Consider the following 27,780-nt stretch of genomic DNA (forward strand, 5'->3'; position numbering starts at 1 on the left):
TTTTACAGAACAGTGCACCCTCGCATATTTGCAGGTTTAAGAAATTTCAATTGATATGTATTTCTTTATATATATTTTTTTGCGGGGATGTTTTGTTTTTTTGTTTGCTTGTTGGAACACCAACTCCCATTTTTTGTGTAAAACATTGACTGGTGGTATTTTCCTACTTATTCACAAAGTTTTGGAGTAATATATATATATTCATCTAAATATATTCTGTTGAGATTTTCTCATAGTAATTATAAAAGGTGTCAATTATTTTTGAATCTTGATATTATTTGTGACCAAGCCCAATGTACACCAATTGAGATTTGCAAAAAAGGTCGGTGTGCCAATCAATCAATAACTCTGGCTGTTGTTTATAAAAAAACATTCCATTCAAAGTATGATCCATGTACATGGATGTAATTCTGTACGAAAACATTCAAACTATATGAGTGCATGGATGGAATCCATTGTCATGGTTTGCAACTAACAATGCTGCCAATAGAACGTGTGGAGTGGCCGACAACGCAACTTAGCAATGACAATGTAGGACACCAACCCGTTTGTAACAGTTGTAGGGAACTCCGGTTCCTCGAGAGCCAAATCCTGCCTGTTGAAAATAGGCTCCCTACTCCAACACACCTGATTCAACTGTTCATGATCGTTTCAGGCCTTTCCAGCTAATGATGAGCTGATCATTTTAAGTGTATGCGGGAAAAGTGGTTAAAATTGCCTGACTGTTCCATGTTTTATTTTATGTGTTGTGTTTCATGTGAACTGTTTTGTAAAGCGCTTTGTTACAGCTGCAGCTGTCGTGAGGGAGCTATATGAATAACGATGGATCGTATTGGATTAAAAATTGAGAATCGTCCGCATGCGTCTTCAATCAATTCTGTTTGCGTTCACGCGGCAATCCTGTTGGACGCACAGATGCGGCTTTGGAAGATGAACAAAGCCTAAAGATGGCAAGTTGAGTGAAGTGTGGTCAGAGTTTTTCTGAGGCAAATGTTTCCCAGGTGGCAAAGACAACAAAGCCACTTCCACGTGTGTCACGCCTTATGCTAAAGCCCACGCCCCCCCAGCAAGCCCCCCCCACCCAGCAAGCCCCACCCGCCAAGGTTCACCTGACCGTCTGCGTCCAGGCCGAACTGCGTGTTAGAGCAGGACGCAATGTCGCTTAGGTCTGGTCTCGGGAGGCTCCAGGGCTGCCAGGATGGCCTCGTCAAACACGTTCTTCAGGCCCCTCTGAGTGAGAACACAAAATCATCGTCAACGCATTCAGCGCAGAAAGAAAACTTGCCCATTGGCCCCGCCCACCATTTATTTTGTGGCTTCTGTTGTGGAAAGTTCATCCCCCGCCGATGTGCATTGCAAACGGAGGAGTTAGTGAACAAAAGCCCGGTCTGTGGTGTCAGCGTGACAATTTTTCAAAGAGCAGCTTTAATTCAATTTCTCGCTCAGACCGAGATGTAATGAGAGGAATCATTTTGACGTCGCTTGCGAATGTCAGCTAAGGAGCTGGAGTGGAGGAGTGGAAGGCGGTCACGCTGAATATTGCCAAAGACACGGCACTCATTAGTTGACTTCTCACAAAATGTGGGGAGCTATTCCACCGTACACCGAGGGACTTTTTTTTTTAGTTTATTTATTCATTCATTCATTTGTTTGTTTATTTATGGGTAGAGGGGTGCCCCAAAAAAATAAAAATAAATCAACTCCTGATATGTTTTGCTAGCGTCAGGCGTAACCTTCCATCTTCAAAAATGTTGAATTTTGGAAGGTTTTTTTCAAAAATTTTGAAAATAAAAAATTGGACCCCCCCCACCCCACAACCCACCTGCTTAAGCGCCGAACACTCAACATATTTGACGGCACGGAGCTCCCGTGCCAGCTTGTCGCCCATCTCGGCGTTCAGCGCGCGCTGCTTGTTCTTGGCCAGCTTCTCCAGCATGTTGCCGTCGTCTCTCAGATCCACTTGCGTGCCCACCAGCAGGAAGGGGGTCCGCGGGCAGTGGTGGGAGATCTCGGGCACCCACTGTGACGAGATGTCATCACTCTTGAGAATGCCATTTCGCTGAACCCCAAACAGCCTTTGTGAAGTAAACACCATGAAAATGAAATGCGGAGGCTCGGCTAGAATCAGCCGGCAGCTCTGCGAGCAACCTTCTCGCGGACGTTCTCAAAGGACGAAGGAGACACGACAGAGAAGCAGACGAGGAAGATGTCCGTCTGAGAGTAGCTTAGCGGCCGCAGCCTGTCGTAGTCCTCCTGGCCTGCGGGGCGACACGCGACCGTCAACAAGGTGCGCCACGACAGACGCTCGAGAGTGCGCTTGCCTTACCTGCCGTGTCAAAGAGTCCCAAAGTGTACGGCTCGCCGCCGATCATCACCGTCACGGCGTAGTTGTCGAACACCTGCACGCAGAGGAGGAGGAAGTTACGCTTGAGGCTAGAAAATGGACAAAGTTGAATGTGGAGGCAGCAGCGTTGTTTGTGGCTATCAACAAAGCACCACAATAACTGTTTGACCCGCCCCCCCCCAAAAAAAGAAAAGTTAGAATTTTGGGGGGATAACACTGTATATTTTGGAAAAAAGTCATACTTAAAAAAAACAACAACTTCAGTCTTATTTTTCCCAGAAAAAAAAGGTAAGAATGTCATAATGAAATGCTAAAAAGAAACAAAAGGTTTAAAAATAGCAAAGTCTGTTTCTGTCAAAAAATATTTTTGAGGGAAATAAGAAATAGTGGATCGCTGATGGTGTAGTGCAGGTGTGTCAAAGTCATTTTTGTCGTGGGCCACATTTTAGTTACCGTTTCCCTTGGAGGGCGATTATAACTGAAGCCATATAAAAAAAGTCATAAATAACGGATTATTCAACCATTGTTTAAGTAACTGTAATGAGGTGTAAGAAAATGCTTACAATATGTCTCTTATTGATTACATATAAGAATTTTAAATTTTGGTCGAGATTTTAGCAAACAGCATGGAAGTTGACATGTTTGATTTGCTTTCGCGGGCCACGTAAAATGATGTGGCGGGCCAGATCTGGCCCCCAGGCCTTGAGTTTGACACATGTGGTGTAGTGATGCACACGCCGGACCTGTGTGAGGGCAGCATGGGATCGGTTCCCACTCAGCGACGGTGTGAACGGTCTTTTGTCTCTGTATGTGCCCTGCGACTGACTGGTGACCAGTTCAGCATTTATAAAAAAACAAAAAACAAAAAACCTCCCACCTCATTTGAAAGATCAGCACTCTGACCAGCATCGCACTGGTTGGGTCATTTTTCTATTGGAACTGCATTATTACGTGATGCCGACAGGTTGGTTGTAAGAAAAGCGCTGGGAAAATAAGCCAGCGTTTTTCAAGGGGAGGACGTGAATGAGCGCGACACGTCATTCAACCAAATGATATACCTGACGGAAAGTGTTAGTTTGAGCCCAGAGGCAACGAAAGTAAGACGTTTGCGCCTGACCGTGGGGACGTATTGCGACGGGAACTTGTTGGTGGTGTAGGAGATGAGCAGGCAGGTCTTGCCCACGGCGCCGTCGCCCACCACCACGCATTTGATGCTCTGCATCTGAACGGTAGAAAAAGACATCAAGAACAATTCACAAGAGTAACCCATAACCAGAGAGTGGAATTTGTGTGGAAATTGTGTGAGAATGCTCAAAGTTGAAGATGAGTCGGACTCTCGTAAAACTCTTTTAGTTGTGTAGGAATTGGAGTGAGGCGCTAAGGGTGTTAAATCTCTCTTCATTGGACAATTTGACAGTGAAAGTTTGGGAATGCTCTAAAAACTATGTACAGGATGTCGGAACATCCACCTGGACATTTGCCAGTCAAGAGCTAACGCAACTCAACTCTTATTTATAGAGCACTTGAAAAACAACTAGCAGCGATGGAACGCCACCTCGTCATTAGTTCCCTCTGGTTGGCCATAATTAGATCATCATCGTCATCACCATGACGAGCTCAGCACTTATGCCAACAGCAGCAGTCTTCGCTCAATGTTAACAATACTTGTTACTTTTACTTACGGATTTTGACTAGAAGAAACGCCCATGTTCTGAGGTACCTTGTTCCTGTTTTGCAAGGTGATCTGTGATGAGCCTGTTGCGCAGTTTCACGTGTGTAAACAGAAAAAAGTCACTTCAAGTGCATTTCTTCTGGCTGAATTTGCCTTCTTTGGTGTGATTTTACAAAGGTTCAACTTCTTTGTGTGCGTGTTTTTTTTTTTTTTAGTTCAAGTGATATTATTGGAGATTCAGATTTTGTGTATTTTATGTTAATGCTCGTTTAAAAAAAATAATACGTTGGTTATTTACAAGTAACTCAGTACACGAGTAGTGCGTTATCAAGTACTTCTTCCAAATCATTGTCTGCAGGGCGACTTTTGATATTGTGTTTTATTATTCTTTCGTAACAGTACTTAAGTACATATTTTCCAACTTGACCCATCTCTGATGTAAGAAAGAAAAAGTATTTTGAAAAAGTCACGGACAAGCCTACTGCCAATGTCAAGGGTGCTACTCTTTCATATTTAATTATAAAATATTTCTCCATTTATTTGTTTGCATAATCAAAAATATATGATTTGACTTTTTGTGGTTTTCTTTGGTTTAATTGTTCCATAGTCATTTAACAATTTAAGTAAGTTGGGGTGTGGTTAACATTAGTCGACTCTGAGCATATCAAGCCCTTTGAGACTCATTTGTGATCAAGGGCGACCGAAACACATTTGACAAGTGAATGTAACGCAATGTAACGTAACGCAAAGTATTATTATGCTAGGTAGGCGAGTCACATCCACCACGTCTACCCACAAGCCAGCTTGCCACTTTTTTGGGGACAAACGACGCGTCAAAATTGCCATTAAAAAAAAAAAAAAAAAAAGAGGACATTTGATTATTGTTTTACGATAACACAGTTAGCTAGTCAGCTTTAGCTGTCGAACTTGTAGTTCTTTCCAGTAATTGTGGGCTTCGTTTGAGTGCCGGTCGGTTGGTTTGGTTCACTCATACGCACTTGGTTTTCTTTTCTCTGATGTATTCAAAAACGAGTCGATGGTGTGGTGAAAGTCGAATGTGTGCCCGAGTAGTCCTACCTTCCTTGATGACTTTAAACCGCCGAACGCAGAAAAGCGTCGTGCTGCGTTCGAGTACTTTTCGCCAACAGTTTCCGAGCCAGCGCGGGAATCAGGAAATGTGAGTTGCATTGCGTTTATATCCCGTCGGACTTGTTCAGGTATTTTTGGATTGCTTTATAAAACCACATACTCTTAATTTAGGGGTTGATGCAGGAGGCGTCACTAAGTCAAGTGTAAACAATTTCAATTTGTAGCAGAAACAAAAGTACATGTATGCAGTACTGTATGTACTTGCTTCTAACAATATCGACCTTGTGTTTTTTCTTTTCACTTACTGTGGTTGGAAGTTGTTCACTTGGCTAGAATTGTCGTCCTTGACCGAACAGATCTTTTTGTTTTTTTGTTACAAATATGCCTCCTTCCAATTTATTGTAATATTTAACTCACTCAAATTGTATCTCTCAAATTGTGAGAGTCGGTGCCAGCCATTTTTGACCATTTTGACAAATTTTTGAAGGCTTACAAAAAATTTAGCTATATAAGCATGGAAACTATCAAAGGGTATTTCCTGATGAAAGAAGTGGGGAAAAAAAGTAAATTTCTACTCTTTACCATTTTTTATTGCGCCCTGCGATTGGCTGGCATCCGGTTCAGGGTGTCCCCCGCCTACTGCCTGAAGACAGCTGGTATCGGCTCCAGCACGCCCCGCGACCCTTGTGAGGATAAAGCGGTTTGGAAAATGGATGGAAGGATGGATACCATTCTTTGTGGTGAAAATAGACATACACAATTAAATAATGTCACATTAATATGTGCACCTATATTTTTGCTTGACTCTCTTGATCGATTTAAGTCCTCATCAAAAAGATCGATCAGCATTCAAACACTGAAAATGTAATGTCAGTTATTTTTACTCTACACATTTCATTCTTTTAATGACAAAAAACCCGCATAAGAGATTATACACAGTGGAACCTTTAGATATGAGATTAATTAATTTTGTGACCATAAATTGTCACTCAGAACGCTGGAACAAAATTGAAGTGAATGGAAATGCCATTAATCCAATCCAACCTCCCCAAAAACAAATTTACAAAATCTAGAGTTTTGTTTTTTTTTCAAAAGAGGGAACTCGCCCTCCTTGTAAAAAAAATACAAAAATGTCATAATGACATGGAATGAATTATTCAACAGTTTGTGTATCAAGATGAATCCATTGCAGCGCCATTCGGTGTGCACCACTTAGTGGCAGCAGAAAATCAACGATGCTGAAAAAGTGACTCAGTAATCTGCAGAAAGATTACTTCTACTTTGCAGAGGATAAAGAATATACGCTTGTGGTTATTCTTACATTGACCGTGTCATTTTGTTGCAACACCATCGAAGGCTTGTATCTCAAATTTTTGCTCGCAAGTGCAAGAAAAAAAAAATCCTTTGAACAGCCGCGTGTTTCCTCAAAAGCTTACAAGTCATGCCTTTGGGTGTGTGTGCCTCAGCCGCCTGGGGGCATTATTAAACACACACACACACACACACACACACACACACACACACACACACACACACACACACACACGAAGAAATGTCTGTCCAGTGATACTATAAAGTGCTGTCAGAATATCCGTTTTTCGCTGACTAGACACAATATATGACCGCGAGTACTGTAATTTGTCTTTCGACATGCGTTGCCGCACCGCTATGTGTTTGCGTGAAGGATTTGTGAAGCCACATCAACAATGACACCCATGAGCCTGTCTGTGGCATTTGTTGGCATTAAGCTAAGCGCTCTTTCGTCAGGCAAATTTCGGCAGTTGTTTTACATATGTAAGGTGTCATTCGACACACGTACACACTTAGCACAATACTGCAGACACACATTTTACAATATTGCATGATCACGCAACACACACACACAGGGCATTGAGTTAGCTGTAGCATGAGCAGCACCGTGACTGCTGGTGCGATTGTTTTGGATGGAAGGAGGGAGGATCCTCTCTGCTGGAGGATGGATTATGTAAGACAAGTAAAACAGACCCCACTGCGGAGTACACCCCCCCCGCCCACTCGTCGTCCTCTACACCTCAGCCCTATCCCTCCATCATCACATCCTCCTCCCCCTCCATCCCAAACACCCCATCGTCTCCTCCCCCCCTCCCCCCCGCCCTGTTTTCCCCGCTCGCTGCTTGTATCTCAGGCTCTCGCCAAGACGCGCACGGCAGGCAGGTAACGATGACGTCGCAATCTTTAGTGCTGTGCTGCGTGTGTGTGATCGGATGCATCTATGCTGCAGAAATGTCGTGTGTGTGTGTGTGTGTGTGTGTGTGTGTGTGTGTGTGTGTGTGTGTGTGTTTTGGGGCATTATTCTAGCAAGAGTGTGTGTGGTTCCAGCGATTTTGTCATGGTGAGGGTGTGCGTACTATCGTTAAAAAAAAAAAAAAGTGTGCGTGAGGACATGTGTTGACACCGTTGGGGCATCAGAGTTGTCACACGTGAGGGATTTTGCCCAAAGATCCCATTCTACTCTCATTTCTACTTCGTGTGTGCGCATGTGTTTCTTTTCTTTCACATCAGTGTGTATATTGCAAAGAAAATGCTTGTCTGTGTGTTCAAGTAGGAATGTCCAAGCATGTGTGTGTGTGTGTGTGTGTGTGTGTGTGTGTGTTCGATGTCAGACCCTTAGTGCGTTCATGTTAAATAGCTGTCAGGTGAACGTGTACGTGTGCGCGTGCGTGACCTGCTTAAATTTAGTGTGTTGTTGGCACTCCGTGCTGGAAGTCAAATGTTCAAATCAATAAATTGATCAGCTTGTAGTCTTAAAATAGGAGTCGATTGTCCACTTGAAACAAATTCAATGAAGGCACTGACGCGCGCGTGCTCCACTTCCCCCCGGCGCGCGGGCGTGCATGTGCCGCATGCCTTCTGTCTCCAAACTAGCCCCTTTAATTATTTATCTCTTGCTCCATTTTAGCTTCCACCTCCCTTTCGACGACATTTCTGTCTTAATCCGCCTGCCTTATTCGTGCGTGAGCCCGGACGGACAGATTGAAAGAAACACACGTCACTTGCTGTTATGTGTCATGCGTTCTCAATGAAATAATGGGACAGGGGGGGTCCAACATTCCCTGGCAGTGGCTAAAAAATGTCGCCAGTGTGGCTTTACCCACGATGTGCTGCAGCACGCGCGGTGTCTGCTGTGCTATGTGGCGAGCACTGCGGTCTGTGGAAGGAGGAAGGTGTGGTGATGCGTTCAGGGTCCTCCCACCCTCGCTCCGCGCGGGCTTACGTAACGCGCGCCAACGCGCAGGCGAGCGAGCAAGCGAAGGGAAATCAAGGAAAAGGAAGAGACGTTTGAGTGGATTCCTGCAGACAACCAAGGAACTGCGCCAATTCTTTTGGGACGCACTCAGGGGACACTACATTAGGGACTTCACGGATGTGAAATGGAAGGCTCCCGGCCAAGATGGGTTCCACCGGATTATTTTTTATGCTCCGCCACAGCCTGCCACAATTTTCCTTCACTTCTGTCCAATAACAATCATGAAAATGAGAGCAAGCTATTGTTGCGAAAACAGAGCACAAGTGTTACTCCAACGCCATCCTGATCTAGGTTGAAGTGAGTTGACCGGTTTCATTGATTCAACGCAGCTTTCGTCATACGGCGCTTTAACAACAGAGACAAAAAGAGTGCTTTGGCGATATATGTGCCATCTCTGTGACAAGGAGCCAACGGGAGACGGTTGTATAACATCACTTTGAGGAAATGAAAAGATACTTGCGCAGTTCTCCGAAAAAGGCGCGCGTCGTGCTTGCTTCAAGCGGTCACTCCCGGTTGAAGTTAGCTGTAAACACACGAATCAAAGGAATGAAAGCATTGTCCAACCCTGCCATTATCTGCACCGCTTGTCCTCACTGTTGGCGGAATAAGAATCAAGCCCACCTGTTTTCCTCCATCTCAGGGGGCAGACAAACGACACTGCTGCCGTGCTGTCGACTGAAATTGACGTCAACGTGTCCCAACGGGCTCACGTTACAAACATCACACGACCAAATTCAGCAAATGGGTACATTCCGCATTCCCATGTAATCGACAATACCCTGCAGATTTTCCAGATTCTCTGATCCTTTTGATGATACCACAGAGCCTAGATGACGAAATCCCTCAATCCCTTGTTTTTTGAAGAACATTCTCCTTAAAAACTCATTCAATCGCAGCCATTTTCACTGGAGCAACCCCCTCAATCCCAGCATTTTACTGGATTTTGACTGATCTTTCAAGGCCCACAGAATATTTGGTTCTAATGCTATATAAACATGGAGCCTACCAAAATAAACTCTCTTCTTTCATCCGAAAAAACAAATTGTTTCTATCTTTTCCATTCTTCAGCAAACGGCATTACAAAATGGCTAAGTTTCATGAAAACGGAGATTCCTCTGCAAAAAACGGAGAAAAAGAGCTTTTTGTAAAAGCATACATTTCAAGCACGTGAGGCACCACTGCCACTTACTGGTCGCTTTTTTACATGATTTACAATGCAAACGGATTATTCTCATTCACAGATTGCATCAAACTCTCCTCCTCTCTATGACGCAAAAAAAAAAAAAAAAAAAAAAAAAAGCCTTAGACTTCGACGCACAAAAAAACGATGGGACAGGGGGGGTCCAACATTCCCTGGCAGTGGCTAAAAAATGTCGCCAGTGTGGCTTTACCCACGATGTGCTGCAGCACGCGCGGTGTCTGCTGTGCTATGTGGCGAGCACTGCGGTCTGTGGAAGGAGGAAGGTGTGGTGATGCGTTCAGGGTCCTCCCACCCTCGCTCCGCGCGGGCTTACGTAACGCGCGCCAACGCGCAGGCGAGCGAGCAAGCGAAGGGAAATCAAGGAAAAGGAAGAGACGTTTGAGTGGATTCCTGCAGACAACCAAGGAACTGCGCCAATTCTTTTGGGACGCACTCAGGGGACACTACATTAGGGACTTCACGGATGTGAAATGGAAGGCTCCCGGCCAAGATGGGTTCCACCGGATTATTTTTTATGCTCCGCCACAGCCTGCCACAATTTTCCTTCACTTCTGTCCAATAACAATCATGAAAATGAGAGCAAGCTATTGTTGCGAAAACAGAGCACAAGTGTTACTCCAACGCCATCCTGATCTAGGTTGAAGTGAGTTGACCGGTTTCATTGATTCAACGCAGCTTTCGTCATACGGCGCTTTAACAACAGAGACAAAAAGAGTGCTTTGGCGATATATGTGCCATCTCTGTGACAAGGAGCCAACGGGAGACGGTTGTATAACATCACTTTGAGGAAATGAAAAGATACTTGCGCAGTTCTCCGAAAAAGGCGCGCGTCGTGCTTGCTTCAAGCGGTCACTCCCGGTTGAAGTTAGCTGTAAACACACGAATCAAAGGAATGAAAGCATTGTCCAACCCTGCCATTATCTGCACCGCTTGTCCTCACTGTTGGCGGAATAAGAATCAAGCCCACCTGTTTTCCTCCATCTCAGGGGGCAGACAAACGACACTGCTGCCGTGCTGTCGACTGAAATTGACGTCAACGTGTCCCAACGGGCTCACGTTACAAACATCACACGACCAAATTCAGCAAATGGGTACATTCCGCATTCCCATGTAATCGACAATTCCCTGCAGATTTTCCAGATTCTCTGATCCTTTTGATGATACCACAGAGCCTAGATGACGAAATCCCTCAATCCCTTGTTTTTTGAAGAACATTCTCCTTAAAAACTCATTCAATCGCAGCCATTTTCACTGGAGCAACCCCCTCAATCCCAGCATTTTACTGGATTTTGACTGATCTTTCAAGGCCCACAGAATATTTGGTTCTAATGCTATATAAACATGGAGCCTACCAAAATAAACTCTCTTCTTTCATCCGAAAAAACAAATTGTTTCTATCTTTTCCATTCTTCAGCAAACGGCATTACAAAATGGCTAAGTTTCATGAAAACGGAGATTCCTCTGCAAAAAACGGAGAAAAAGAGCTTTTTGTAAAAGCATACATTTCAAGCACGTGAGGCACCACTGCCACTTACTGGTCGCTTTTTTACATGATTTACAATGCAAACGGATTATTCTCATTCACAGATTGCATCAAACTCTCCTCCTCTCTATGACGCAAAAAAAAAAAAAAAAAAAAAAAGACTTAGACTTCGACGCACAAAAAGACGTACAAGTACGTCTTGTGGAATGAAAGAGTTAAACTGTTGGACTATTTTCTCACGCAGTTGTTCACCAAGAGGTGAACCTCTCCCCATCTTTGCTTGTGAATGACTGAGCAATTCCTTTTCCTCGCCGAGAATGGCACCCGCATTTTTCCCAGTTACCCGGTTCACCCGTTTGATGAGCACGCCTCAACTGCAGCTTTTTTTCAAATGTGTTACAGCCGTCAAATTCTAAGTTCATTTGGAGTTTGTTGACACTCGCTCAAGTCATCAAACTCCAAATGTCCATCAAGTTTACACTTCAGCACATCTTGCTGCAATGGTGTCTGCTTGGAATAATCATGGCACAGCAGGCAGGTGGGAAGAAATCAAGAAAACAACATTTTAGCCACTTGGGCTTGAAAGGATCACTTCATCAAGCCGCTGTGATGCGAAGTCAGCAGAGCATACACGGGAAGTTGGCTCACCTGCTCTCTTTCTGTGCGTCTCCAGCAGGATGTCGATTGTCAGCATCGTGGCCAGGGAAATCTTGGACTCCCGAGGGAATCCCACAGTGGAGGTGGACCTCCGCACCGACAAAGGTGAACGCAACCGCACACTGACATGAAACCAAAAACAATTCAACATTGAATACTGACCACAACATCTTTAACTAGCTCACATTTAATGCGACACGCCATAGATGGGCTAATGGCTAACAGCACGGATGTTTGCTTGCACAAAATACGGCTGCGCCAAATCTAGTGTCAAAGCAGCTTCAAGGTGCATTACCGCCACCAATGCTCTCAATAACTCACCTACAAGGCAACTTTTTTTTCATCTTGCCGCGCAGGAGTCTTTCGCGCGGCGGTTCCCAGCGGCGCATCGACGGGCATCTACGAGGCCTTGGAGCTCAGGGATGGAGACAAGAGCAGATACAAGGGAAAAGGTTAGTGGGCGCACTTCAACATGTCACCAAGAGGGGGCAACCAGGAGCCTGTGCTTTCATTTCTTTCGATCCTCTCTCGCTGTCCTCGATCTCACCGGGAGCGATGGAGGCAGATGGCCACCCCACACTGAGTCTCGGGTCTGTCGGGAGCTTTTTCTGGCCTCCGTGGTGGTCTCGTGTGGGATTCACCGCGTGTCTTTGGATCGAAATGAACATGAAAAGTTTGTTTTTCTTCTCTCCCGTGCGCACTTCAGGCGTCCTAAAGGCCGTCGGACACATCAACGGCGCGTTGGGTCCTGCACTTATCGCCTCTGTGAGTATTACGGTGACTATTGACAACTCTGGTCACATGTCCTGATGTGTGTGTGTGTGTGTGTGTGTGTGTGAAGGGCCTCAGCGTGGTGGAACAAGAGCAGCTGGACAACATAATGATTGAGATGGACGGTACAGACAACAAATGTAAGATTTGGAATTCTGGACAGTGACAAGTCGTTCTGCGGGCGCAAAGTTTGCACGAGAATGTGACAAATGGCTTCCTGTCATGTGACTGGCCCGCAGCTCAGTTCGGGGCCAATGCCATACTGGGCGTGTCATTGGCTGTCTGCAAGGCGGGCGCCGCCCACAAGGACGTGCCCCTTTACAGACACATCGCCGACCTGGCTGGAAACACGGAAATGGTTTTGCCCGTGCCCGTGAGTCGAAAAATACGGACAAGCTGTATACTTGGTCACTCACCTGCCGCTCTTGCTCACTTCTTCCTTCTCGTTGTCTTTTCCTCCGCTTCCTCACTTGCTCTTGCTCCTCCCCCTCCTCTTCCCCATCTACTTTGGCGGCGTGCCTTGTTTTGCGTGCAGGCGTTCAACGTGATCAACGGAGGTTCTCACGCCGGGAACAAGCTGGCCATGCAGGAGTTCATGGTGCTTCCCGTGGGAGCCGAGTCCTTCAAGTAAGACTTTGAAAGACGGAATGTGTGGTTCGGCGCGGCTGACTGCGTGTTTGTTTGCGCTCTTGGTGAAGAGAGGCCTTAAGGATAGGCTCCGAGCTGTACCACACGCTAAAGGGCGTCATCCAGCAGAAGTACGGACAGGATGCCACCAATGTGGGAGACGAGGGAGGATTCGCACCCAACATCCTGGAGAACAGCGAGGGTGAGGATGATGAGAGAGATGCCTTCCATGCCAATGACGACGATGTCCACGCTTCTGCCGATGTCGATGACATTCACGTCAACGGTGTCACCGACAACGTCGACAACAATCGGAAATGATGCCAATGATGAGTTTGTCAATGTCAACGATGCTCATGATGTTGACGTGCATGACGTTGACGTCAAGATCAATTCATATGATGGTACGGGTGACAACAATGATGTTTGTCCCTGTCATTCCGGCGCCACCAGCTTTGGACCTTCTTCAGACTGCCATCGACAAGGCGGGCTTCACGGACAAGGTGGTGGTGGGCATGGACGTGGCCGCCTCCGAGTTCTACCGCGAGGGCAAGTACGACCTGGACTTCAAGTCACCGCCGGACGCCAAGCGCCACGTCAGCGCAGAGGAGCTGGCCGACATCTACCAGGGCTTCGTCAACAACTACCCGGGTGGGTGGACCCTGACCCAACGAGATTTGCCGGGACTCCTGGAACCCCCCCCCCCAACTCGGTGTGACATGTCTCCACCCTCTCTCCTCTGCCAGTGGTGTCCATCGAGGACCCGTTTGACCAGGACGACTGGGAGGCTTGGACCCGTCTGACGGCCCGGGTTGGCATCCAGGTGGTGGGCGACGACCTGACGGTCACCAATCCCAAGCGCATCGAGAAGGCGGCCGAGGAACGCGCCTGCAACTGCCTGCTGCTCAAAGTCAACCAAATCGGCTCCGTCAGCGAGGCCATACAAGCGTACGCATCACAAATGCAAAAATGGCAACGAGCAACAACAAGAACTCAAACGTTAAAAACTAAAGGTCGGATGTCAAACCAGGGTTTGGCTTTCAAATGAGGCCTTCAAACTTGTCTTATGGTTTCAAACCTCAGTCCAGAGTGAAGGATTTACAGTGCTTGAATGTTTCAGGCCAAGGGGAGGGTTTCAAAGTAAGATAAAAACTAGTGCTGTCAAGCAATTAAAAAAATGGTGAGATTAATTAATTATGATCTGAAATTAATTGATCTAATTAATCTATATTTTAATCTCATCTAAAAGTGGCTGAGAACACCCCTATTTTCATTTTAAATTCATTACATTACTGAGGCAGATCAAAAGATTGATATCACCTACAGAAACCCTAAAGCTAGAGATTAAAATTTAGATTAACGCGATTAAAAAAACATAACGCGCTAAATATGATTGTAATTACTTATTCGCAATTAACGCGATAATTTGAAACCTCCATTTCAAACTAGCGTTGAGGTATCCAGCCAAGGTTAGGATTCCAAAGTAGGGTTTTAAACTAGAGTTAGCCTTTCAAACCAGAGTTCACCTTTTCAAACCAGAGTTCACCTTTTCACTTAGGCTTTGAATTGGGACGAGGGTTAAGGTTTAATGTTAGCGTTTCAAGGCAGGGTCAGGGTTTCATTGCGGATTGGGATTTCAAACAATAGTTAGGCTCTCAAGAAAGGTCTTTAAGACAAGGGCTAGCCTCTGAAATTTGGATTTGAAGCCAATTTTAAGGTTTCAAAGTCGGGTTTCAAACTCGGCTTTCAATTACAATTGGACTCTCAATCCAAGGTTGGGGTTTTGGCTCCTTTCCAGCCCCAACTTCCCTCGCAAGACATGTAATGAACTACAATGTCTTCGAGCGAAACGAAAATCAAGATGATGTCTGTTACCTGACTGACGGTCACCGTGGCGATGAATCAAGCAAGATGCCACCACTTCCCGTGTGTTCCCGTTCCCCTTCTCATGCGAGAGTCGCCCCCTGCAGGTGCAAACTGGCTCAGGCCAACGGCTGGGGCGTCATGGTCAGCCATCGCTCCGGGGAGACCGAGGACACCTTCATCGCAGACCTGGTGGTCGGACTGTGCACCGGACAGGTGCGCGCACACGCATGCGCACACGCATGCGCACACGCGCTATCCTCAAAGACTTTCAATTTGACTTGTGTGTGTGTGTGTGTTGCAGATAAAGACCGGCGCCCCGTGCAGGTCCGAAAGGTTGGCCAAATACAACCAGCTCATGAGGTCAGTGGCCACACCTGCAGACCCACAATCATTTGCGTCAGCAGGGATGAGGAAGCGTGAGGGAGAGGAGGAGGAGGAGGGAAAATGAGGAAGAGTGAAGCTGTGGGAGGTTCGGTGATCAGATCCAGTTCAAACTTACTTTAGCGTTAGCCATCAAATGCTAATGGGGGGGGGGGCACTCGGACCACACCTGGTGACATCATCAACACAATTCCCAGAATGCGATTTGCTCCTCACTCCATTCCGTCTTCTTGTCCGCAGAATCGAAGAGGAGCTGGGAGACCAGGCCCGCTTTGCAGGACACAACTTTAGGAACCCCAGCGTCCTGTGAAAATCACACGCACACGCACACACTGAGCCATGTACGAAGGGCAACTCACATGCAAGTTAAAAGATATGCACTGGACTCTTATGACCCAAGGGGGATGATGCTGTATGGACACGTGCGCACCTACGCACACGCTCACAGACACAACCGCACACACACACACACACACCTGCAGGTGGAGTTTAAAAGCCAGACATGCACTGTTATTGTAGTATTCAAAGAGTAGTTTGAAAAGAAAGTATGAAGACTTCTTCACGGCCAGGATAAACCACTACGCGCTTCTCCTCCTCCTTTCCTTTCCCCTGTTCTTGTTCACGTGACACTTGGCGTTCGAAGAAACAAATGGAGTTTGCTATGCGCTCGAATGTCCGCGGATGGCCCAGGACTGCCTGTAAGAGATTCAAAGGAACAACGCAAACCATCAGCAGATGGCATGTCCATGCAAATGTGTGAAATAAAACAATTTACAGCTTGACCCAAACATGTGTAAGTTTTTCTCCGTCAACATTCCGGTCCGGCATTTAGTCGAACCATCCAGGACTGTTGGCGCCACCTTATTGCCAAGGAACTCTGTTGATGTGAAGTGGGGAGCTTCAGTAAATCAAAAGTACATTTGGGAAACAGGAACCAAAAACAGTGTTAGTCAGTTTGAATTTGCTGATTCTAAATGTTCAGAAAATTCAGTAAGCGGCAAAGTCACAGAAGTACTTTTTTTCGAGGGTGTGCACTGTCCTTGTCTGACGGGAAGCGCTTTAGGAATGGAAGTAAAATACAGTCGTGCCATCGGAGTTCGAATTTGTAACCCAACATGCATTTGCGTCAAAATCAAATGTCAAAATCAACACATAATGAAACAGTCGAGGTAGCTTGTTGCAAAAATGTCAACTTTTATTTGCCCAACATGATGACAATGACCAGAACAACTTAAACAGAGCGTGCAACATGTTTGGCAATCCGACTTCTAAATGTACATGCCGTGTAAACTCGAAGGCATAAATAAAACGGATCTCAAAAGAACTGAGGTCACTTCTTATCATTTAACTGGGACTTGCCTCCAGAAATGTTGGATAAAGTAGAAAAATAAATAAATGGATAAATAAAGTAGCTTCACGCAACGCGCGGAAGTCCATCGAAGTCCACCTTTTTCTTCTGGCCAAAGGGTCAACGCTGGATGTGGGGCGCTTCAGTTCCTGAAGCGGTAGGAGATAGGCAGCAGCTTGTGACTTTTCTTCATGGTCTGAACTTTGTCGTGCGTCTGCTCGTCCATGATTTTGTAGCAGCGTCTGGCGTAGTCCAGAAGCTTCTCCTTGGCCGCCTCAAACTCGCCCACTTCGGCCATCTGCGGCAGTCAAAGGAATGAGTGCGTACTCTAACCAAGTATTCAGTCCGGACAGTCCGGTTGTGTTTCGTAGCCGTAATACTTTGCTGGATGTTCAGATGTATTTATTGCCTCAATGATTTTTACGGTCCAATCGAATTTCAGCATGTGTGTTTATGTGTGTTGCTATGTCCATCAAATGTGCCAGGGGCCCTCAAAATCTGTTGTGCGTGTTGGCCTGTGGAACTTCAACTACAGCTCTGGAAAAACTGACAAGACGCGGCAACATGAACAGTTTCACTGGTTGTGCTTTCTTTCTTTCTTTCTTTTTTTAACACAATGAAGTACAGTGAAACTCCTCTACAACAAAACCTACATGGGCGAAAATACCCCCTAGTGTGAAAAAATCTTCATGCATTAACACCATTCCCACTCTCCTGCCCCCCATACAACGAAAAAAAATTCTGTTGCGTTATACGAAATCTTTTTCTCTGCTCTTGCCTCGCGACGAGATTCACTACAACGAAGTCTAATCCAACAGCGACCTCTACTGCTTTGTTCGGAAACGGCAAAAGCAACCACCACACTGGTTTACACATGCGCAGTAGTCCAGGAAGTATTTGTTATTGTTAGTTTCAGACGCAGCAAGAACGTTGCATTGCTAAAATGGCTACAAAACGGACCTTTGGATGTCAAGCAGCGAAGACAAGAGCTCTGACGCTGGAAGAGAGGGTAAAAGTGATCAAAATGAAAGATGGAGGAAGCAAAATAAAACATTAGCCAAGAAATTGATGTAAGTGAAAGTGAATGCCGATCGTAAATTTCGCAATTTCTTTCCCTTTTTTTCTTTCTACACTGACTATATGAAGTGTCAAATATGTGTATGCACATACTTATGTGTGTGTGTGTGTGTGTGTTTACATCTGAGATCAAATTTTCTGCAGTGAAAAAACCCCTGTTGTGAAAGATTTCTTGCTGCAAACATGATTTCGCTGTAGAGGAGTTTCACTGTACTGACCACATCATTTCAAATCCAAATATTGTCAGTTGTCGAACAAATATTGAAGATTGTTTTCATGTTCTCGTCTTATTTTATCAAGTCGGTTTAACTATGATGTGACGACAATCGGTCCCCCACAGGAGGAACAGGCCCGCCACCGAAGAACATTAGGAAAAAAAAGAAAGAAAGAACTGAGACCTTGTCTGGCGCCACCAGCAGGAGCTCGGCGATTGGAGACGTGGAAGCCATGGTGTTACGGTCCACCCCGTGGATCTGGAAAGCTCGGGACATGCTTCTCACACGCTGGTAGGTGGCCAGGATTTTCTTGTAGCGGATCAAAACACCGTCCGGGTCTTTGACTGCGAGGGAGTTCAGTTGTTTGGGTTCACACATAAAGAACCGGATGTTGACCGGAAGCTTTGAATTGATATTCTTCTCCACTTTTAAAGCTCGGATGCCATCGAGTTGGAAAGCATTTCGTTGTTCTGCCTATCACTCTACGTGGCTGGCGTGGACAGATTGTAAGTCATCACGGACGAATCATTTTGGAAGTGACAGGGGAGCATTTCTCATGCCAGGCAAACGCGGCTGGGAAAGGCCCTTTCGCTGGTGCCTTGACCTCTTACCTCTCTGCCTCTCCCTGCCGTGGGTGATGCGAAAGATCCTCCTCATTTTCATCCTGGGCTCGCCGGCTCGCCCTCGGCCCTTCTTCTTGATGCTGGCCTCCAGCAAAGTGTCCTCCTCTTCGTCAACCTCTTCCTGCTCCTCCTCCTGCTCCTCGAAGTACTCCTCGTCCGTGTAGAAGTTTTCCTCCTCCAGGTGAAACTCTTGCTTGACTGCTCTCAGGAAAATTCACCGTAGCGTCGTACATCAACAGATCCACCAAAACATTTTTTTTTTTTATCCGTCACATGTTCCTCACCAGGGATGGCAGTTCCATGGTGTGGCCGCTGTCCGGGTCCTTGCAGGCGCTTCAGGGTCATTCCGGAGCGGGTGGTCATAGGTGAGGGGGGCCTAGTGGGGCTGGCAGGCTGCACCTTCACACCACGTGGGGCGCCGCCACACCACTCTGACAATTAAAAAAAATGACTTTGTCTGCTCACAAAACGACATTTTCAATTGGATTTTTGTTGCCTTAAAAGGGGAAGTCAAGTTAACCGTTTTCGTGATAATAACATGTTCCATGTATTCCATTTTGCCACTCGCTGTCAACCAAAAGTCACATCACAGTTGCTCGGTACTCAAGTCTTGACCAAGCACGGCTCAGTTCAGCAAACCCAGAAAACTGGTGAGCTGTGATTGGTTGTTACCTGAGCTCTTAGGCACTGTGATGTCAGTTTCAGTCGACGCCAATGGCAAAATGGTGCCTGGATACACAATGTTTCATTACCTTTTCTTTTATATGTCAGCAGTAGAATACACTCAACTGGGAGCGGCATACTACTTGATCCAAGCGCGCTTGGTTTCTTATTTGTAAGAACCCCCCCCCCCCCCCCCCCCGCCACATTTTCCTCAAAGTCAGTTGATACAATCTGATTCCCGCATATTGTGGCTGTCTTTCCAAAGTAGTGACCAAATGTCTAAATTGTCAACAGTGATAAATGTTGTTATGCCATGTTGTTAGCAAACTGTAAGTAATGCACAACAATTACATGGATACGAGAAACGCATAAATGGCACAGCACTCGGTGAAGGTGCGACAAACCCCCCTGCTCACCCTCCAGCCCCCGCATGCCGACGATGAGACGGTCCAGTTGGCAGCGCAGGAAGTTGCGCTCTTCCTCTAGCTCCTCGATGCGCCTCTGCAGCCAGGCGTTCTTCTCCAGCGCCACGTAGAGGTGAGCCCGCAGGTTGGACACCAGGATGAAGGGGCTGTACTGAGACGGGGGCGCCTCCTGCATGCTGGGTTCTAACAACAAAAAAAGCATCTGGTTACAGTGATGCGGGAGAAAGACGGCAGGCTTTTGTTTCGATCCCAGAGATTGAGCCAAATCACTCCTGTTTTGTCATTTTTGTTCACTGCGAGATCCGTACCGTCCGGCATCTGTTGGCCGTGGTGGTAGGAGGTGAGCCTCTCCATGCCCTCCTCGATGGGGAAAGACACCTCGTAACACTCTGGGTACAAACCTCCTCTGCCTCCTCCTCCTGCCGCTGCTGCTGCTGCAGTAGCCATGTCATGAGCTGATCACATGAAACAGAACACAACACTAGTCTAAACTAACAAGACACTTGTATGTACACACTCTCACCGGATCCGTAACTTCATATCGAGATTCCTAATATTTTGCGTCAATTACATAGCCACACAAAACAGTGAACAGGATTCAGTATGTCACAGTACAGACGCACACCACTGCAAATTACAACGGCAATTCTAAACATATCGTTACATGATAATATCAATCACACGTGAACATTATTATTTTGTACAGACGACGTGAAAATTAACAGTGGCGTAACAGTAATTCTGAGTGAATTGCTCCAAAGTCAAATTGTGCCTTAGTCTGCTCAATAAACATCCGAAGTGATGGAAATGACAAGTGTTATGAAAAAAAAAATAAAATAAAAACAAAGTCTTGATAAGCTGTAATCATCATGAGGAAGATCACAAAATGCTGCTCATTGCTTAACAACTATTTATTTAAAAAAATGAACTGTCATTTACTGATATATGAAAGCTTTTTTTTTCTTAATACTCAAGTTATCCCTATAACCTCAATGTCATTTTAAAGGCATTAATGAAACAAATTCGACACTTGACAAGTTTAAAATTGGAGCAATTTGATTTCGTGTGTGCGTGTGTGTGTGTGTGTGTGTGTGTGTGTACACTGCCCATTTTCTAAGGTTGACCCAACGAGTAGTTAGCGATCAACTCTTTCACCTGGTACTGTCTATGACCTGAGAATGGCCCAAGTAACAGGCATAAACTATGGCACCTGGCACGGTCTATTACCTGAGACAGACCTAAAGTAGCAGGCGTATAAACACCCAGCAATGTCTAATACATGTGATTGACATAAGTAGTAGGCAAATAACCGCCTGACACTGTCTAATACTCGGATTGAGCCGGGCAGAGGGCATATAAACGCTTCCACTTGCAAGTGTCCGTTACCTGAGTTTGATATCGGACAACGAACAAATCTGTAAAGGAGTCATAACACAAATCATTCCGTGTGCGTTTTTTGAGAAAAGGAAACAAAACAAAAAAAGCAGATTAAATAAATAAGAAGTGATGACAGAAGATTCTGGCTCTCCTCTGTAGGCGACATTCTTGCTCGTGGAACATTTTGAAACGCATCTCGCAGTTTGTCAGCCATGAAAAGTTTCGGTCCGTTACCTGGCATGCTCGCATCGTCCGAGCTGCACGCTGGATTCATCCTGCAAACAGAGCACAGAAAGACGCGTTTGACGTTCACTTCGTCGCCCGATAAGTCGAGGGAAACTTTGAGGTTTATTCTTCTGTAATACGACCAATTACTTGATTATAAGAAGTCCCAACAGGTGGTCAGACTCACGGGCATGCGCAGTACACCGTTATGGCTCCTGCCTCAAGTACCCGGATGCTCATTGTGCTCGTCCATGTGCTGACGCACCCAACGTGTAAAAAAATAGGGTGACGTCATATAGGCGGGGTGCAGGTAAAAAAATGCGGAAGTGAAGAAAGTTAAGTGGGAACAAAAACAAAAAGAAAGCGGTTCGAAATGCTCTCGAGGAAAGATTAAAGACGTTAAAAGAAGGATTTGATGCAGTGCAAATATAAAAAGTAAGTCCCATTCGTGTGTCATGATCTTTTACACATTTTGCCTTTCTGGTCTAACTTGGATGCATGCAACTCCAGACCGCTTTCCAAAAACTCGTCGCTCAAATCTATGAGTGTGTGTTTGCTGCATAAGCCTTTCTTTTGCTTACTTCACCTCTATGTTGAAGCCTTTACGAATCGTTTACATGACTTTGGCGTCCAAAAGTATTTTTAATTTAATTTCTTCAAGGCTGCTCTTTCACCTGCAAAATCAACCATCATGGGCCTGTGTGACGGCCTGTCCCACTGCAAACTGGCTCTGGCCATCGCCGTGCTCATGGACGTGCTGGGGGGCACCGCCCTACTACTGGGGGTCTTCGCCCCTCTAGAGGTGAAAGGACGAGACTTTGGCGACCTTCTTGTCTACACCGGTATACGCACGCACACCTTGCAGAGTACAGTAATGGACTCTCCATCACAGCCACTTTCTCGTTGAATTGAAGCATTTTTTTCCCACCAGAGCTTAAAAACACCGATTCATAAAAAGGTTGAAAAGTACATACCGTATGTCAGTGACATGTGATCAACTCTACTGTATATTGAGAAAAATAGAAGCGGGTGAAGGAGGGTCAGGGGGTGGCGGGGGCAGACCTTAACAAGAAAAAAACTGTAATGTGTGTTGTGCGCAGGCGCTCTGTTGGTGGTGCTGTCGCTGGGCGGCTGGGTGCTGTGGTACAGCGGAAACATTGAAGGCCTGACGTCCCAAAAGGAGCTGGGACACGTCGGCAGCGCCGTGGACCGCCTGGCTCGTAATCTCAGCCGCAAGATCCGCACGTACAGAATCCACCGCTGAGCCCCGGGAGGAGTCGGCGCTCATTGTCAAGCAGCTTGTCCGAAACGTTTCACTTTCTCTCTATGTGGATGTTTGTACATTTCGTATTGTCACTCGATGGTCCCTCCTTACATTTCAATAAAGATAGAAAAAGAAAATTTACAAGTGTCAACAGTCATTGCATTGGACAGGAAGTATGCCGTCACGTTTGAGAACAACATTCAGATGAATCGCAATTAAATACTGATCTTTGTGAAGGCAGCCCGTAAACTTCAACTCATTTGTGTCCAGGGACATCCTTAATTTCAGTCCTTTGGGGGAAGGTGGACCCCTCGGGAGGAGGATCCAGAGAGCAAAGTACTCTGTTGCGATGACGACCGTCACTCTCAGAGAACGAATGTGGGGATCGGTTCCTCTGAGCTTGGGTGCACCGGTACGGCATTTGGGTGTGCTGCTGGCCTCACCATACACACACTAGAAATACAGTATTTGCAAGACCCCCCCCACCCACCCCAGTGATCTTCACACCATTAGTGCACAAGTGAACTTAATTTCTGCTAATGACGAAACATTACAATAAATTCATATGGGGGTGGGGGGGGATGTTATGAGAAGGAATTAGTGCTCTATTAGTAAATCTTTACAAGAATAAAGCTGTTTTCTCGGGATAAAAACTTCTAATTTTCCAAAGAAAAAATGTGATTTTTTTCAAGAAAAAATATGGGGGGAAAAAAGGGGGGGGTGTACTTTTGACAAAGTGAAATGACAAGTTTATGGTGGCTCACGGACCCCGAGTTGTCCCTGGGGTCAGGCATAAGAACCGGTAGTGTCCGCAAAGTACAGGTCCATGACAGGAAAAGAGAAGGGCTAGGGAGGAGTCTGTTTTTTTTTCCCCTTCTTCTAGCTTGTCCTCCCTGAGCACTTGTTACCATGGTGATCAAGGGTCACACTCATCCGTGTGACGACAATGAGCTTGAACTTTGCCTCTAAAAATAGATTCCTTCAAGTCTGGTCAAGGGGATTTGATGACATTGGAAGGGCCACTACTTTCCGTTGCCTTTTCTGCCGTTGCTTTGTTCTGCTGCCAAATCCTCTTGAGGCCGCCTCAACTCGCCACCTTGGCTGCCTGACTCCGTCGCTAATCTCTCCACCCCCTTTTCAATCACAGGATTCCCTCTGCCATAAACAAGCACGGATATGCACGGACTGATTTTTCAGGTGTCCGTACTTAACTCTGGGATCGATTTTTTGGAGGACTTTTTCCATCGACCCCGCTACCTACACTACCAGAACTGATATCTGTCCGTTCTACTCCTTATTTTGCCAAAATAGGCCGTTCAACCAACCAATCAGAGAAAGAAGGCGCAACTGAAGAGGTGCCTATCACTTTCCGTGCAGTCGTGGAAAACACCCACCGCAGCCTGTAAAGAAAAGTTGCAGTGCCCATGTCTCGCTTGAGCCAATGTTGATTTTACACCCGCTGCCACTCTCCTCCCACAGCCCCGAATAAACACATGGCCTTACTCAAGTTCATGTGTGATACGATAAGTCGCATGAGATAAATGAGCGTGGTGGGTGAAGTCAAAAGAGAAGTGGAGGAAAAAAAAAAAAGAGAAGCAGAGTTTGGGGGGCCATGGTGAGCACTGGTGAGGGTCCCAGCTGGTTGGGCAAAGGGCCGAGGGGAGGCCTCCTTGGTACTTGGTGGCTCCACCGGTGAGGTGGGAGGCAAAGAAAGGGAAAAAGACAATGTCGAGTTGACGTTTTGAAACTGCCACTTTGTCATGTATCAGAACGGAAATTTTAAATTAGTAGTGGGGGGGGTTGTTCATCCGAATCAAATCATCACAGTGCGCGTGCGTGCGTGCGTGTTGGGACTCACGTGGGCTCTCCTGTGCAGGCTCCTCCTCAGGGTGATGCTGTTTAATTGACTAATCCCAGCAGGTGAAGGCGGATTTCCTCGGCGGACGCCAGACTAAATATTCCCGTCGGTACCGCACGGATCTGTTGCTTGCTCACACAGACAACACAGGTAAGACCTAAAACCCGAACTATGAAAAACAATTTGCCAGAAAGTTCTCCCAGTGAGCATTTTCATCCAAGTTTGATCAATCTACTGATGCGTGCTCCTTCCAGAATCTTCTCCTCTAGTGACTGACTTTTTTTGGCAAGGCTCCCAGATTATAACCTGCTCCTTGGTGGCAATCATCATCATCATCAACATCAGCCAGAGAGGTGGGAGGTCGGGGGGGTCGAATCACATCACTTGACTTGAGATAGACTTCAGTCGCTAAGTTTAGGACCTGTCGAAAGCTTGTGAGAGACTCGACTCTACCCAAACTGCCTTTTTTTGAAAATTTGGATGATTTTTTCTTTTTATTTTTAGACAATAAAAAGGTGAACCTAGCGAGGTTGAGTGCGGTTCCTTCCACATCATCAGTCATGGGCAACTCCAAGAGCAGCGCCGTGTCCAAGGAAATCCTGGAGGACTTGAAGCTCCACACCAAATTCTCCGAGACAGAGATCACGCAGTGGTACGAGAACTTCAAGAGGCAGTGTCCCAGCGGCCGTCTCAGCAAGGAGGAGTTCCAGTCCATCTACAGCAAGTTCTTCCCGGATAGCGACGGCAACACGTACGCGCAGCACGTCTTCCGATCCTTTGACACTAACGACGACGGCACCCTGGACTTCAAGGAATACATCATTGCCCTGCACATGACGTCCACCGGGAAAACCACCAGGAAGCTGGAGTGGGCCTTCTCGCTCTTTGACGTTGACAAGAACGGATACATCACCAAGTCCGAGGTCAAGGAAATTTGCACGGTAAGATTTGGCGGTAGCGAAAAGGTGCAATTGATTGACACCCACCCCCCCAAAAAATTGCTCATAGATGCCACATGAGGGCAGCAAAACACTATTTGCCTCTAAATGAAACTCCTCCAATTACTTCAACACAGTTGCTTGACACCAAGTTGGTGCTTTAGTGGCTTCCTTCGCCTGTTGATGTGCCCTGTTCAATCTAATGATGTGATGGCAAACCGAGAGGAGATAGTTTGTTCAAGTCCGTTATTTGGAAGCACTTCGGCTTCGCACCGGCAGAAAAGTAGCAGGAAACAGTCTGCAAGTTGCACGCGAGGGAAAACTGCCGCCGCCAAGCACACGGCTGATTCATGTACAACAAAAGGGCTCGGTGGGGTGGTTGGGGGTGGACATTGTTTAAGAGTCAGTGCGACTTCTTGAAGGCCTGAAGGTGTTGCGACGGACGGAGATGGCATCTGCGTGCGTGTGGAACTTGCGAGCGTGATTGAAGTGATGAGGAGAAGGATTAAGACTTGAATTGGTCCCAATAAACACATTAAGCCAGCGAGGCTCCTTAAGGTCACCTGGAAAGCTCGCTCTGCCGTGTCCTCGTCACCAAAGCCACACTTGCAGGCAGGGGAACTCAAAACCAATCACCAGGGGCTTCCAATCAAAGTTTAGCCATCTGAATGGCGTCCTCCCGCCGTGTGACCAAGGTCGCACATGCCGAGTCCATCCCTCACAAATAATTATCAGGTCATACATGTAAACGCGAACTCTTTGATTTTAAACCTCATCTATCAACGAACTGTCCTTTAAAAAAATGAGACCAAGAGAGAGAGAGAGAGATCCATATCGCATTGATGTTTTAGCACCACAAGACCACCAAGTCATTGCGACAAGGCGGTGTTTGATCATTAGCTTTCATTTCAGGTGTGAATGTTTGCTATTTCAAGTTAGCCACACTTGAATTTCAGAATTTGGGTGATGAAAGTTGATCTGACGGCAGAACAAAAGAAGTCCGGCAGAGGCTGCCTGAAGAGCACATCTGGTAATCATTGGTTAAGCCGCTCGGCGGCTTCTGGCAACGCCGTCGGATTACGCGGGTGACAAAAATATTGTAAGCGCTGCCATTTTGAGAGATTTTCAGCCTCCGACTGTCACAACACCACCGACACTGGATTCTTATTTTAGTGCTTCGATGGCTGTTATGATGATGATGACGACGACAGCAATAGTGCTACACCAGGCGAGGGGTGCACGTGTAATGTAATCCCTGTCAGAAATCGCTGTAGATCCTTAGCATTTCATTTGCTATTTTACAATTGTATTTATGAATTCTTTTCTCAGCCCACCCCCTCTTTGTATCGCTCAAGCCCCTCTTTAGCCCTGGTAGAGCAAAAATTGTGGAGCTGTACCTGGATGATGATGCCTATGCCTGTGTGTGTGTGTGTGTGTGTGTTTTGCAGGCCATTTTTAAGCTGATTCCCAAAGACGAGGTGCCCAGACTTCCCTCTGATGAGAACACAGCAGAAAAAAGGGCTGAAAAACTCTGGAAGTTCTTTGACAAGGGAGAAAACGGTGAGGGGAAAACAAATGCAACCTCAATGGGGTGTCGGGGGCTGCGTGGGCCATGGATGTGACATTATTGTGCTGTGTGTGTGTGTTTCAGAGCGTGTGGCCGAGGGTGAGTTCATCCAAGGGGTTCTGGACAACGAGGAGGCCTTGCGCTTGATTCAGTACCAGCCACCCAAGTAACAACCTCCCGTCTCTACAAACGCAGCAGCGGTTCTCAAAGTGGGCTGCCGGCCTCCCCGGGGGTCCGCCAGCCGTAGCTTTAATTTGCAATAAATGGTTACGTCATACATATATGCAGTATACATAGACACATGTATTTTGTATAAACACACACACACACATACATACATACATACATACATACAAACATAAATTCATGCAAATGAAGACGGACATCATGCAGCAATGACTCCACCCTCTCTTAGCTTTGGTCCAATGAAAAGCTCCGATGTAAGTGTGACATCATCATCATCATCATTACACCATCACTGCGACAGCCTCCGAATGAATTAAGTTGTATGTTTTCAGACAAAACGCTTTTTTTTCCCCATATCAAAATAGTACTCTCTCTCTTTCTCTGAGTGAATAAAGTGGTCTTTTCCAGAATAAAAATCAGATGATTACAGGAATAAAGAGCACTTCCTGTTTCTCGTCGTGTGTAGTTTTGCTTCTCAGCCGCAGCCGATGTTCTCTCCTTGTTGGTTTCTCGAAAATCAAGCTTGAGTGAAATGACAGCGTTCGTATTTCACTCATACTTTCGTTCGGGTCACGCCAATGATCCTATGCGGCCACATGATTAGGTATAGCTGTTTGCATTTTTTTCTGTCCTCGCT

General features: G+C 46.2%; 5 protein-coding genes across 10 annotated transcripts; 3 read left to right on the plus strand and 2 right to left on the minus strand.

Moving 5' to 3' along the window:
• Positions 1 to 770: 770 nt before the first annotated feature.
• On the minus strand, positions 771 to 5,219 carry LOC109528056 (cell division control protein 42 homolog). The gene is made up of 6 exons (XM_019890326.1): positions 5,094 to 5,219; positions 3,462 to 3,566; positions 2,327 to 2,399; positions 2,149 to 2,258; positions 1,823 to 2,020; positions 771 to 1,230 (listed from the first exon to the last, which is right to left on the minus strand). Exons 1-6 carry the CDS (start codon positions 5,202 to 5,204, stop codon positions 1,141 to 1,143), a joined length of 687 nt encoding a protein of 228 aa, XP_019745885.1. The 5' UTR covers positions 5,205 to 5,219; the 3' UTR covers positions 771 to 1,140.
• A 2,047-nt stretch (positions 5,220 to 7,266) lies between these two features.
• LOC109528055 (gamma-enolase) lies at positions 7,267 to 16,159 on the plus strand. Of its 4 annotated transcripts, none has more exons than XM_019890324.1 (13): positions 7,267 to 7,298; positions 11,749 to 11,837; positions 12,089 to 12,184; positions 12,439 to 12,497; positions 12,574 to 12,643; positions 12,743 to 12,876; positions 13,039 to 13,130; positions 13,202 to 13,332; positions 13,584 to 13,781; positions 13,877 to 14,078; positions 15,101 to 15,209; positions 15,298 to 15,356; positions 15,618 to 16,159. In XM_019890324.1, exons 2-13 carry the CDS (start codon positions 11,753 to 11,755, stop codon positions 15,685 to 15,687), a joined length of 1,305 nt encoding a protein of 434 aa, XP_019745883.1. In that variant the 5' UTR covers positions 7,267 to 7,298; positions 11,749 to 11,752; the 3' UTR covers positions 15,688 to 16,159. The 4 variants fall into 4 exon arrangements, with proteins under 4 accessions (XP_019745883.1, XP_019745884.1, XP_019745881.1 ...); XM_019890325.1 differs by having other exon boundaries at positions 11,752 to 11,837; XM_019890322.1 differs by lacking the exon at positions 7,267 to 7,298 and adding an exon at positions 11,561 to 11,613.
• Positions 16,160 to 16,558: 399 nt separating this feature from the next.
• LOC109527975 (coiled-coil domain-containing protein 106-like) lies at positions 16,559 to 21,555 on the minus strand. Of its 3 annotated transcripts, XM_019890217.1 has the most exons (8): positions 21,481 to 21,527; positions 21,340 to 21,380; positions 20,037 to 20,183; positions 19,708 to 19,911; positions 18,925 to 19,071; positions 18,629 to 18,838; positions 18,201 to 18,361; positions 16,559 to 17,023 (listed from the first exon to the last, which is right to left on the minus strand). In XM_019890217.1, the coding sequence occupies exons 2-8, from the start codon at positions 21,377 to 21,379 to the stop codon at positions 16,868 to 16,870; spliced, it is 1,065 nt and encodes a 354-aa protein (XP_019745776.1). In that variant the 5' UTR covers position 21,380; positions 21,481 to 21,527; the 3' UTR covers positions 16,559 to 16,867. The 3 variants fall into 3 exon arrangements, with proteins under 3 accessions (XP_019745776.1, XP_019745778.1, XP_019745777.1); XM_019890219.1 differs by having other exon boundaries at positions 20,130 to 20,183; positions 21,340 to 21,555; XM_019890218.1 differs by having other exon boundaries at positions 19,720 to 19,911; positions 21,340 to 21,555.
• Positions 21,556 to 21,624: 69 nt separating this feature from the next.
• Positions 21,625 to 22,732, plus strand: LOC109527976 (transmembrane protein 238-like). The gene is made up of 3 exons (XM_019890220.1): positions 21,625 to 21,765; positions 21,992 to 22,172; positions 22,431 to 22,732. Exons 2-3 carry the CDS (start codon positions 22,022 to 22,024, stop codon positions 22,592 to 22,594), a joined length of 315 nt encoding a protein of 104 aa, XP_019745779.1. The 5' UTR covers positions 21,625 to 21,765; positions 21,992 to 22,021; the 3' UTR covers positions 22,595 to 22,732.
• Positions 22,733 to 24,430: 1,698 nt separating this feature from the next.
• LOC109527988 (recoverin-like) lies at positions 24,431 to 27,533 on the plus strand. Its single transcript, XM_019890237.1, has 5 exons — positions 24,431 to 24,602; positions 24,707 to 24,805; positions 24,957 to 25,393; positions 26,839 to 26,950; positions 27,042 to 27,533. Exons 3-5 carry the CDS (start codon positions 25,013 to 25,015, stop codon positions 27,125 to 27,127), a joined length of 579 nt encoding a protein of 192 aa, XP_019745796.1. The 5' UTR covers positions 24,431 to 24,602; positions 24,707 to 24,805; positions 24,957 to 25,012; the 3' UTR covers positions 27,128 to 27,533.
• The last annotated feature ends 247 nt before the right edge of the window (positions 27,534 to 27,780 follow it).

This window comes from Hippocampus comes, unplaced genomic scaffold (assembly GCF_001891065.2).
Source record: "Hippocampus comes isolate QL1 unplaced genomic scaffold, H_comes_QL1_v1.1 scaffold71, whole genome shotgun sequence".
Taxonomy (NCBI): domain Eukaryota; kingdom Metazoa; phylum Chordata; class Actinopteri; order Syngnathiformes; family Syngnathidae; genus Hippocampus; species Hippocampus comes.

What these genes read in the sequence shown, in the direction of transcription:
- LOC109528056 (XM_019890326.1), bottom strand. Translation starts at nt 5,204, where the DNA reads ATGCAACTCACATTTCCTGATTCCCGCGCTGGCTCGGAAACTGTTGGC. An exon ending in GTTTAAAGTCATCAAGGAAG is followed by an intron (nt 3,567 to 5,093) that starts GTAGGACTACTC and finishes TCTACCGTTCAG; the next exon opens with ATGCAGAGCATCAAATGCGT. An exon ending in GGGACTCTTTGACACGGCAG is followed by an intron (nt 2,259 to 2,326) that starts GTAAGGCAAGCG and finishes GTCGCCCCGCAG; the next exon opens with GCCAGGAGGACTACGACAGG.
- LOC109528055 (XM_019890322.1), top strand. Translation starts at nt 11,576, where the DNA reads ATGGTGTCTGCTTGGAATAATCATGGCACAGCAGGCAG. An exon ending in GAGCAGATACAAGGGAAAAG is followed by an intron (nt 12,185 to 12,438) that starts GTTAGTGGGCGC and finishes TGCGCACTTCAG; the next exon opens with GCGTCCTAAAGGCCGTCGGA. An exon ending in CATCCTGGAGAACAGCGAGG is followed by an intron (nt 13,333 to 13,583) that starts GTGAGGATGATG and finishes CGGCGCCACCAG; the next exon opens with CTTTGGACCTTCTTCAGACT.
- LOC109527975 (XM_019890217.1), bottom strand. Translation starts at nt 21,379, where the DNA reads ATGAATCCAGCGTGCAGCTCGGACGATGCGAGCATGCCAG. An exon ending in GCTGGAGGGTGAGCAGGGGG is followed by an intron (nt 19,072 to 19,707) that starts GTTTGTCGCACC and finishes TTTAATTGTCAG; the next exon opens with AGTGGTGTGGCGGCGCCCCA. An exon ending in CCATGGAACTGCCATCCCTG is followed by an intron (nt 18,839 to 18,924) that starts GTGAGGAACATG and finishes TCCTGAGAGCAG; the next exon opens with TCAAGCAAGAGTTTCACCTG.
- LOC109527976 (XM_019890220.1), top strand. Translation starts at nt 22,022, where the DNA reads ATGGGCCTGTGTGACGGCCTGTCCCACTGCAAACTGGCTCTGGCCATC. An exon ending in CGACCTTCTTGTCTACACCG is followed by an intron (nt 22,173 to 22,430) that starts GTATACGCACGC and finishes TGTTGTGCGCAG; the next exon opens with GCGCTCTGTTGGTGGTGCTG.
- LOC109527988 (XM_019890237.1), top strand. Translation starts at nt 25,013, where the DNA reads ATGGGCAACTCCAAGAGCAGCGCCGTGTCCAAGGAAATCCTGGAGGAC. An exon ending in AGGTCAAGGAAATTTGCACG is followed by an intron (nt 25,394 to 26,838) that starts GTAAGATTTGGC and finishes TGTGTTTTGCAG; the next exon opens with GCCATTTTTAAGCTGATTCC. An exon ending in CTTTGACAAGGGAGAAAACG is followed by an intron (nt 26,951 to 27,041) that starts GTGAGGGGAAAA and finishes TGTGTGTTTCAG; the next exon opens with AGCGTGTGGCCGAGGGTGAG.